This window comes from Phaseolus vulgaris, chromosome 11, assembly GCF_051622355.1.
Source record: "Phaseolus vulgaris cultivar YP4 chromosome 11, ASM5162235v1, whole genome shotgun sequence".
NCBI lineage: Eukaryota > Viridiplantae > Streptophyta > Magnoliopsida > Fabales > Fabaceae > Phaseolus > Phaseolus vulgaris.
The window spans coordinates 5268811-5280926 of NC_143508.1; the positions used below are offsets into that span (position 1 = coordinate 5268811).

The following is a 12116-nucleotide window of genomic DNA, read 5'->3' on the forward strand; positions in this document are numbered from 1 at the left end:
GAAGATGTTAATCATCCAATAAAATTCAAATTATCGTCCAATAAAATTTTAGAATTTTTGATCTCTAACAAGTTTAGTTTAAAAATTTTAATTTGATTGTGAAGATGTTAATCATCCAGTAAGATTCAAATTATCGATAAAATTTTAGAATGTGAAGGACTAGGACTTCTGAATGGTCATATTTCATATTTAGTTTTATTAATTTTAGACTTGAATCAGACTATTTGATTGGAGTATGTAAACATTATATAAAATTTAAATTCATGATCTTCTTACTCAAGACTTGAGGTCATGTGAATAAAAAATAATTTTTTGATTTAAAATAAACTATTCTCCAAAAATGTTTAAAGAAAATTATTATTAGAGTAAAAAACTTACAACACTCTAGAATTGGAGCGCACAAAAAATGATATATGATAAAATGAGACCCAGAGAAGATAAATTAAATAGTCTCATTATAACCTTGGAATTGAAATGATCTAAAGAATTATCTTACATATTTATTAGAAAATATATTTACTTATCTTTTGGTTACACTTTTTTTTTTGTTAATGCAAAATTACTGAATTGTGAAACTTATTATATAAATGTATGAGATTTGTATAAAAGTTCTAAAATAACTAAATTTTATAATATATTCTCATCCTAATACACCATTCCTCCTTATCACTATTATTGAATTAGCCCTAATATACCTGTCAGAAGTCTAATAATGTTTCTTCTAACTTTAGTTGATTAAAGCAATAAATTAACTTCACACAAGTAAGTATATACTCTAATTTATCTTATTTTAGTTTATTTATAATTTATAATTTTCTTTTAAAATAAAATTATTATACTGATTGCGTGCAAATAAATAGAAGGGTGTCTTTTTAGTCCACTTAAAAATAATCTGTGTTATATAAATTTACATAAAATTTGTATTTTTATATGTATACATACTAAAGTATTTACATATAATTAAATATATATATATATTTATATTGTATTATAAATAAGATTTTCACTTTTGGTACCTATGATTATGTAATTTTTGTCTTTTATATTATTATTATTATTATTATTATTATTTGTATTTTAGTCTAGTTTGTCTGTTATCAATCTTTTAATAAATTTTATTAATACGGCATGGTAATGATGATAAGTGACACAGATATGGTGATTGATACGTCACTTTAACACATATTATTAGCATAATACTGGAGGATTCAAATTATACAAATGGTATTTCAAGAAACCCAAATTTTAGGTTCTGCATCAAGTTATTATTATTATTATTTATTTTATATAACTTTTTAATAATTTTTAGATTGGAAATTTAAATATTATTCATCAATAAATAATAGAAAAAAAAAACTAAACCTCATCACATCTCATGACTACCTCACTTAAACTAGCACATATGAGTTCAAAATTAACATGTGGTACCATTACTTAAATGAAACACCACATTCATTATTTTTCTTTATATAAAATAATAGCTGCATATAAACAACGTCTCGCATTTAACAAAGAGCCCTATAATACCTGTATATATCAGTATTTTCCCCTCCTTTTAGGTGTTTTGTTGTCTTTTTCTAAATGAGAATAAAAGGAAACAACAGACTAAATTTATGAGTTTTTATTATTATCTAAAAGTAACTGTAAATATCCTTTTTAGGTAAATATTGAAATGATAATTGTGATTGACTAACAACAATACTCATTCTAAACGATGAAAAGGAAAATGTTTACAATTCTCATCTAAGTTAATGAGTGCTAACATAGGTTTAGTTAGCAAATCAGTTAACTAATGTAATTTGAGAGTTTTATCATTCATTTTTATATAACTATGATATTTATCTTATGTTTGGCTCTTTCACAAAATATTGGATTCACAAGAGTGCAATTATAGTGTATATTAGACTTACTTAGAAGACAAAAAGTAAAATAATTTCACTAATCTCAATAATTACAATAATTAGTGAAATTGTTTTTAGTTGTAGAGCTAACAAATATAAGATAGAGAAGCATTAAAAAAAAAAGTCCATTAGGAAGAAGTAATGTGAATGTTTAGAGTTTAGTAATGAGTATTGTGTTGCAGAGAAAAAGGGGTGTGAAGCGCTTAAATTATAATGATACCTTTTTCTTTCCTCACTTCTCCTGCACGCCGGGTTTTTGTATCATTCGCTTCTCAATTATGTTCTGCGTGATTCCCTCACATGCGTCACACTCTTTCTCCATTTTATCACTTTCACAATTATTAATTCTAATAATTAATATACAAATATTTTTTATATTTTAATTCAGGTTTAAGCTTATTTAAGCATGTCTCGTTTTTAAATCTTACTATATATCTTTTTAACTTTCTTTCAGTTCATATTATTATTATACTTGTTTTTCTAGTCGGGTTGTGTTTCACAGGGCAATTCAATTGTTTTTAATTTTTTATTAATTAAAACCTTTTGTCTAATTTTATAAAAAATTCTATAATTTATAATATTATTTTAAGTAATTTTTTTTTATCAACAAATAATTAATTGAATTAAAAAGGATCACTTTAGGGTGTTCAAACCCGCATACAAAAACAAGATTAAAAACTCATAAAAACTACAAGAACACTCCTAGTGTAAGAGTCGTAAAAAAAAAAGAGAAAGAGAAAGAGCGTTTCCTCCCACTCCACACAATCATTTTCTTCTTCTTTCTTCCAAATCACTTTCTCTCCCTACCAACTTCTCTCCTCTCCCTTCTCTCTCAATTTCTTACTCCATACCTCATCTATTTTAGAATCTGATCATACCACGGTGTAGATGAGGAGTTAAGAAACATTTCTACCTGATCAGATTTTCAAACAGAGTAAGTTCATTTTTGTTCTAAAGTTTCTTTGTTCTCTATTTTTCCTTAAGATTTAGTCACCAATCTTGGTGGGGTCAGTTGAGAAGTTTAATCCTCTCAACTTATTCTACTATATACTGAATTTTTGTTTTGTTTAGATAACTTGCATTAGGCCCGTAAATCTTGAAGCTTATCCAGACTGTGGGTAATAAAATTCTAGAAGTTGCTTGAAAAGCAAGCAATTAAGGTAAGAGAAGCTAAAGTTCATTTTTAATAGCATCCTAAGATAGAATATCTGAATGCGGAAGGGACGTGGTCCCAATATTGAATTTCTCTTGCAGGGGTATTATTTGTTTATATATTGTGTGTTTGTTTATATATTATTTAAACTTTATAAATATTATATTTTGATAGTTTGAGAGTTAAATATTGTTTTTGACGTTGAAAAATTTCTGGAATGATATGAATTTTTAAATGTTATGTGATTGAATGATATGTATTATATACGAATGATGTAAATTGTATGAAATTGATGTCATACATTTGAGATAATGTGTGAGTTGTTGTTTGATGGTACGTTAAGTATGAAAAGCCTATGTTTAACGGAGATCCTCTGGCTTCACTAATGATCTAAGTCATGTAGACTAAGAATATTAGGTGGTGAGAAGCTGAGAGGGAGTTCATACATACTGGGTCCCACTGTAGACACTCGGTATTAGATGTTTGAACTTACCCTGATCCTTTCTATTGGATTCGCTGGTAATCTTTGGATCAGGTGTTAGTCTCTGGTAGGGCATACTTAATGAGTCTTCTAGAAGACGAAGTGGGATTGAAATGAAATCCAATGATTATGATTGAAAATAGATCCATGTGTGGTCTATATGAATGATGAAATTGGTATTGAAATTTTACATGAAATCATTTAAAGAAATGTTTATAAATTATTAGTCTAAATTGGTTATATTTCCATGAATTATGTTATGGATTTTCTTTGCACTAGCTTACCCTTACTTTTCGTATTGTGTTTGAACTGCGATGACGGTACTATGTACACGAGCAGATGAACATACAGGTGCATGAGAGCCTTAAAGGTTTCAGAGTTTTATTTTGAGATATGGATATGTAAATATTTGTATTTCTATAAATCCTAATCAGGTATTAGGAATGTTTTGAAAAACTCCAAGTTTATATAAAAACTGATAGAACTTTTATTGTAATAGTTATATGTAAATTACGGGATGTTACACTTACATTCCTAACAACACAACAGAAAATAGACCAACCAAGCCCAACACTAGGTATACACAGTTATTATAACGTTAGTTTCTAGCTTTTATTTTTAATATTTATTTTCCTTTTCCCTAATAATATTTATTAAAGTTTTTTTATCTTTTGAAAAAAAGTACTTTTGATTATATTTTAAGATGTTTTAATATTGAAAATATGATATTTATTTAAGTGAGTTACTTTTATTTTAAATTTGATTGAAAGTGTTTAAAGATATTGCGTAAAATCAATAATAGAATATACAATATAAAAATATGTTTTTTTGAAACTAAAAAAATTAGAACATTTTAAATTAATTAAAATGAATAAGTTTAAATATTTCAAAATATATTTCATTAATTAATTTAAATAATTAAATTAAATTACAAATAAAGAGAAATGAATCTAAATTTAATATAAAAATACTATTTAAACGTAGCCATTTATTAAATACGTATAACTTTATAAACGAGTTTAAAAATTTTCATGCTATCAATTTATAATTCAATAAATTAGTTAAAAAAATTCAAGTTATCAATTTCCAACTTTTAGTAATCTTTGGAGCTACCATATAAATTTTAAGCTATTTTTTGTCAAACATAAAATGCAGTATAAAATATCATAATCTACACGAGTAATTAATATTTTGTTACATACATTTATAGCCAAATATAATATTTTCCGATAAATTATAAAATTTCAAATTATTGTTGGTTTTATTTGATAAACTTTATATATTTTTTTATGATTCAAGATTATGGATTAAGTTGTTTTAAACGGGATAGTTAATTATTTATATCGAAATTCTCTATCAATAGGAATCTAGTGGGTTTAAAGAATATAGAAATTCTAATAAATTAATATACGAGAAGCAAAGTGGTTTTGGATTCTTAATATATAACATAATAATACCCATGAAGAATTTTGGTTGAGAAAAACCTAAATCCTGAAGTATATCACTAGTAAGTACTTTTTTGCAAATTTTGTTTTAATCATATTTTTGAATACTTAGAATGATAATCCAAACATAGTTAGCAGCTGAAGGTGTCTTATGCACTTAATTTATCATAATATCTTAGTTAAGGACCCCATGTTTAAGTTTTTTTTTTTTCAATATTCATCCATTTTTTTAAAATAATAATAGTTTTTATGTGTTTGTTTTAACTTTTTAAATAATTAGAAGTTGAAAAATAATAAAAATAATATGATGATAATACAAAAACTACTCCTTGATTTGATACAACTAATCATAAATCAATTACTATTTTAAAAATAACAACTAAATTACTATCACTTCTATTTTAGTCTTCAACAAACTAAATCTAGAACAACGTTTGAAAAGAATGATCATCTTCATCTTCCTGGAAAAGAAAAACTGTATCATAACACGTGCTAACTCCCTCTGAGCTTCCATTCTTTATGTTTCCTAGTTTTTCCCTTTTTTTTCTTTCATTTTCCAAAACAGTGAAAGATAATTGCTCTTGTTAAAGTTATGTATTTTGTGAAAAATGAAAAAAAGGCCTATATAATTTATTTTAGATTGATAGGTTTTTAAATATTTTAGAAAGTAATTTTGCAAAAATGATTGATGTTGATAAATTGTGTTTTGAAATCTATGTAGCACAGAAATTGACACAAACACGGATACGACACAGATACCGACACAGAAATACGTAAATTTTTTAAAATGTATGACACAGGGATACGAATATATATATATATATATATATATTATAATTATGAATTATATAAATTGACAATAAAGATTTATGTGCACAAGTTCCCATATTATTTTTTGGAACAGAAAGATGTTTTTCATTACTGGTTCACAAGGATTTGTTTATTATTTTTATAATCATAATAATAATTTATATAATAAAATTTGAATTTTTAGAAAATTAATATATTTTTCATTTTTAAAATTGTGTAAAATCGTACTAAAATTGTCATAAATCTAACAAATACTTTTTGAATTAGACACTTCACGGATACGTATCTTACAGGTCATACGAGTGTCGGTGTCCGATACCAGTATCTATCAGACACCGACACACCATTTAAGAGGAGTGTTCGATCTTCATAATTTGAAATACTACATCATTTAATACTTTTTTTAAAATAATAAAAATTATATTTCACGTCTATATAAAATATCTTAAATATTAAATATATCTCTAAATAATTTTTTCCTATTTTCGTCCTGTAAAAATTTAAACACGTTCTTTTAAAGGCTTGGTAATAATAATAATGGTCGAAAGAAAATTTACATAAATAACTGTCTTAACATTATTTGACTAAAATTATAATTGTTAAATTCAATGTTAAAATTGTTATATTCACATTAATTTATGTTAATGGTCACTGTTAATACCTAAAAAATATTTCTAAATATTTTTTTTTATGTTTGAAATGGTACTTCATTAAGAAAAGGTGATATAGTTTTTTATTTATTTTTAACATGGTAAAGAAATATAGTTGATTGCTAACTAACCATAACTGATACCAACTTAATCGGATGAGTTTTGTTTGGCCACCTCTCTTCAACCATTTTTATGTTTCACATGATTCAATTTCTAAACATTGGCCAACAACTAAGGTTGTCCCTATCAAACAACCTCAAGGATTTCGTACTCTCCTCTTTAATATTAAAATAATCAAAACAAAAACCTCTTTCTATCCATTTCTCTTTGATGCTTCTCTTATTCACCAAGCAAGAATTACACTAATTCCACTTAATTTACTTTATTTCATAAAACAAATAACTAATTATATATGCTAATCACGTTTAGAACACGTTAAATTACACTAAGAGAAATAAAAACAATATTATTTGATTTTCGAGAAATTTTTATATAAAATAGAATGTGATAGAGTAATAAAAAAGCCCCCACTCGATGCTGTACTTCTTTATTAGGATAATTGAAAACGAAATATCAAAGACGTCTTTTATTTGTTTTATATCAAAAGATAAAAATTATATTATTACATTTTATTTAATCTTTTTTACAATTCACTTAAATGTAATGATTTTTTCATATATAATTCCACTAAAGAAAGCCTTAAAACTTCAATAATACCTAAAATATATGAGAGTGTCAGTTGTGAAAAATACTGTTTTGCTTCATCTACCTACCTAATCGTTTTGTCCAGTTATCAGGGATAGGAAAAATAAAATGAAAATAAAAATAAAAATAAAAAATGCGTAACGTTTGGTGAAAAGGTGCGATGCAGCTGATCATGGTCTATCTAACGGAGTTTGCGTGTAGGTGAAACCAGCTCCAGAGCAGTGCCTAAAAGGCAGAGAGAGAGAGAGAGACAGAGAGAGAGAGGAGTGAGTTACAAAATGAAGAGTGAAGAAGCCATTTCGCCATTATCACTCATCTCGCAAAAAGCGAAGAAGCTCTAGGTCAGTCTCTTCCTTCAATTTCACCTTTCGAATCCAATCCTTCTCTCTCTCTCTGTTCCTTCTTCTCATACCATTTTTTTAAATCGATTTTCATCTCTCATCTTTCTACTCCTAGTTTTTGTTGTTTTCGTCCGTACATTTCCCTCTGGGCTTGCGATCTCCGAAGCTGCGAGATTCTTCTGTCTCGATTGCGCACTTCATGTGATTCTGCTTCTCTCTAACCAACTGTTCTACTCCTTTGGGTTTTTGTGCCTTGTTTGGATTCTAACCAAATTAAAATAAATAGAACTAAAGGATTGCTAGTTTGTTTAGGAATACACCCTCATTGCGATGTTTGAATTTTTATTGGCTAAGGCTAAATCATAGGTTCAGATGCGAGGACAAATTTCCTCTCCCTCTCTCTCTTGCTTCTTATCCTCGTCATTGAATCTTCTTTTCTTCCCGAGATCTCTGGCATACTTTGTTTTTTTACTTTTTATTTGATCTTAGGCTGCATTATTCTGATCATCTCATAAGAAACAGTGAATCTCAGTTGGGTATAATTACATTATTGTTATGGCTGATTACTGGCTAATTTTTTTTTGTAAACTTTGGTATTAATGCCTTTTCAAATTTTTACTCATTTTTTGACTGCATTTGTTATTTCTGAAAATTCTTTATTCCTGATATAAAATTCTAGATTAGGCATTCTGGATTACTCTTTCTTTTTGACTGAATGGATTTAAGCAATTACTAAAAAAACATAATTGGTGGAATTACTGGAATTGCCCTCACAACATCTGTGTGATTTGCTTTTTTGCAGGTTTGCATTTTAGGAGTAGCTGAATCATATGAGGCGGATGGTCTTGTGTTCATTATTTCAACTTTTGTTGACAAATCTGCCTTGGTGAATCTGTTAAGATTGAGGAATAGATTTGTATATATACATTGAAGTTAGTGCTGAAGCTTTTTTTTTTTTGTTGCGTTCTTGTGCTTCATTGTCTTTGCACTGATTGTTGTAACTTAATTTTCTCTTAATTCACTTTGCAGACTGCAGATTACTTGTCTGGCAGAAAGGATTCAAAATGAGTTGGAACCCACACATGGATGTCCATTACAATAGCATTAGCTATCCCTATAATACAGCAGGAAGCTTTATCGAATATTTTGAAGGTCTTACCTATGAACATGTCAACTTCATTTTTTCTGGTGCATCACATGCTCAGGTGCCAGCAAAAATTGTCATTTATATCCTGTTTAAGTATTCTATGTAAGCCTCATTTTGATGGAAGTTGTTCTTAGTTTTGTTAACGTAGATCTGCTTCTGCAGCTGTTTTTCACTATTTTATCCGAAACTTTGTTGTTCTTTAAATATCAATGTTGAGAAATTCATAACATTCCATAAAGTTATAACATTCCGTCACATATGCAGGAGAGTTCATACCCTTCAAATTCAAGCTTTTACAAGTTTGGACTATCTGAACCTGATAATTCATCGTACTATCGTTACAGTCATGGTTATGAGGTAAATCATCACGAACCACTGGTGGATGAGTATAGGAGACCTTCAGAGAACTCATTGACAATGAATGAACAGACAGCAGCAGTAAGCACAGAATGGGTTGAAGGCGGAAACACTGACACACGAGACAATTCTATTGAATGTACGTTTGTGATTTTCTTCTGAAAATATTTTGTAAATAACTTGGTGATGAACGGCAGTTTTTGGGCATATATGTAAGTTCCTAAAAGTGCATTGCTGCTCACTTCATACTGCTACATCTTGATTCTTTTTGTGAGCATCATAATACCTTGATTCTTTTTGTGAGCATCATAATGTTTAAGAAACTTCACTGATTGTTAAAGTACAGTAATTAATTCAGTCATCTCAATGCCATAATCATAAGCACTTTATACGATCCTTAGGATTAACCATAATTTAGCTGATTTTTTCCAGAACTAGACTGTGGATATCTGTCAATTGTAGACTACTAATTTAATTTTCACATTTCCTCTACTACTCTTTATTAATCTTCATCCTGTCTTTTTTGCTTAGAAGGAAAATGCTGAAACTTTTAACTATTGTTGCAAGGAAAATATGAACTTGGGTCCTCTATGGGGACACATGTATAGAACATCTAAGGGGGTACCTGGACACATGTAGAAGTAACACTATAACGAGTCTAAAATTTGATGTGATAAAAGTGTGACACTGAGTATTAGAGACAAAAGTCTGATAAACATTAGTTACACAACATACAAATTTTAAATAAACAATTGAGACTCGCCTCCTTGGATCTGTCTCTGGTCCTTTATCAATGCTTTGCTAAACTTCTTAAAGACAGAAACAAATCAGTTAAATGAGCAGTCCTGTGCTGTTAGCCATCCAGACATGGTAGGTCTTGCCCTTCAATAATATGGTAGGACTTTTTTAAAGCCTAACTCCAAAGATAAGGCAGCAGATTCTGTTAATTGCCTCTTGATTTATATCCATGCAAATCCCCTTTTGCAGATCTGTCATTTGATAGTTGTGTCCTTTCATCCTGCATATAAAATCTTTGCTCACAATTTAACCAATTGTCTCATTTTGTTCAGGTCCTCGAAGACATCATAGTAATTCAAGCGATTATCAGGTATTTTCCGTCAAAATTCCTGGTGCCTGAAATGGTTTAATACGAACATCTAAGAAGTTTATACAGTTACCTTTAGCCATTCATCAATTTGAAGCACAATAAATGGTTATCTGACTAGGCATTTTGTGAAATTTTGCAGGTCATTTGGCAAGACAATATTGATCCCGACAACATGACCTATGAGGTTGGATTGAAAGTCCCAGATTCCTTCTATTTCTAGGCATTATATAGTGTTTCCTAAGTACAGCTACTATATATTTGATTACTTTGGAGTCAATCTTCAAGATATATACAAAGTCAATATTGTAATTATTTGACTAAGGAATCGTACCTTGGTTACTCATTTGTTTTATGTCTTCGGTTATTTTATGCTTCACGGTACACATTATTTTACATGGAGATTGATTGTTACTCTTGGAAAGTACTGGTTGGTCAAATCATTTCATAAAATTCTCAAGTTAATTATGTGTCCTTATGAGCTGATTGCATTGCATATTATAATTGCAATTCGTAAAAGCTAAACAAGGTAACATTTATGATAGAAAATTGTCTCAGATCATTATAGTATGTGAACATCTGTATAGATAGCAATTAGAAAAATGGTGGAAGTAATACACTCCTTATATTTGAGTTTATTATTTTCAACATCATTTTGTATATCATTTATTGCAGGAACTACTTGAATTAGGTGAAGCTGTTGGAACTCAGAGCCGCGGTCTCACCCATGAACAGATCTCCTCACTCCCAGTGTCGAAGTTCAAATGTGGGTTCTTCTTGAGGAAGAAGTCACGGGGTGAGAGGTAATATTTGGTTTATGGACACTGTTTTAATGCAATTGTCGTTTTTCTTCTACTATGATTTATTATATAATTTTTTGTCAAGTTAGCTTTCAAAATCCTTGTTTCTGCTTATTATTCTTCAACTCCACTTGTTCTTGATTGAGTAATTATCATCAAACATTTGTATTTCTTGGTCCATTTTGATCTTCAGGAATTTTAGATTGTTGCTACTAAGCTTATCAAAGAATTTTGTCTGGCATGATATGTAAATGAGAACGAAGTCTGTGTAAAATAAAGTGAATAAATGGTGGACTATCGTATAGCAATCTATCATCCGGCAATATAATTTGGAAATGGAAACACGTCCAGACGGGACTTGACTTAAAACCTACGTGTATCATGTCTATTGTGTGTTTTAAAGTTATAATATGCGTTCTTCTAGCTAATTGATCTGACTCGATATTCTTGTTTAGATGTGTGATTTGCCAGATGGAATATAAAAGAGGGGACAAGCGTATCACCTTGCCATGTAAACATCTTTATCATGCTAGTTGTGGTAACAGGTGGCTTAGCATCAATAAGGTAAGATGTTTACCAATTTATAATGAACTCATTAAGTGCTTTTAGTGCTAATTTTCACCTGCTGATATCCTTTTACTTTTCCTTTTGGGCTTATTTTTTCAGGCATGCCCAATATGTTACACAGAAGTGTTTGCCGACAAGTCAAAGCACAAATAATCTGGCAGCGGATAAGTGACCTGCTTATGTTTCTGTTTTTCCTTTAATGTGGAGAGGTCTTTCATAGAAATGCATTTTTATTTGTTTTTCCCTTTTCTTAGTGAGGTAACTAAGCCCTGGGTTTTAGTAAAATTATTACAGCGAGAATCCCAAAATTTTATAAAAAAATATGAATGAACATGTATCAATTATCATGGTTGTACTGAAGAGGTTGGATTACGGTATGTTTTCATAATGTTTAATACAGTGTGCTATGATTTCACCTAATTATTACCTGGTGCTGTTGATACAGTGTTGTTGGAAAGGCATTCACTGTTTTTATGAAAGCTTCTTTAGAGAATTACCAAGTCCGTCTGGTCATTGGACTTTGCGGCACCTGACAATTATAATAGTTATGAATTAGATTGCTGTATGATAGTCCACCATTTATTTGGATCAGAAGAAAAAATTATCTCGTAGACAAATGGTATTCTGGCACGATTAGTCATTTAATCCTGATGT

The 12116-nt window shown here is 29.0% G+C and overlaps 1 protein-coding gene across 2 annotated transcripts; it reads left to right on the forward strand.

Annotated features, from left to right (window-relative positions):
* Positions 1-7193: 7193 nt before the first annotated feature.
* LOC137825664 (E3 ubiquitin-protein ligase BIG BROTHER) lies at positions 7194-11882 on the forward strand. 2 transcript variants are annotated; one of them, XM_068631393.2, is made up of 9 exons: positions 7194-7486; positions 8289-8418; positions 8516-8691; positions 8898-9129; positions 10061-10098; positions 10238-10282; positions 10771-10898; positions 11351-11459; positions 11562-11882. In XM_068631393.2, the coding sequence occupies exons 3-9, from the start codon at positions 8551-8553 to the stop codon at positions 11613-11615; spliced, it is 747 nt and encodes a 248-aa protein (XP_068487494.1). In that variant the 5' UTR covers positions 7194-7486; positions 8289-8418; positions 8516-8550; the 3' UTR covers positions 11616-11882. The 2 variants fall into 2 exon arrangements, with proteins under 2 accessions (XP_068487494.1, XP_068487503.1); XM_068631402.1 differs by having other exon boundaries at positions 7325-7687.
* Positions 11883-12116: the final 234 nt, after the last annotated feature.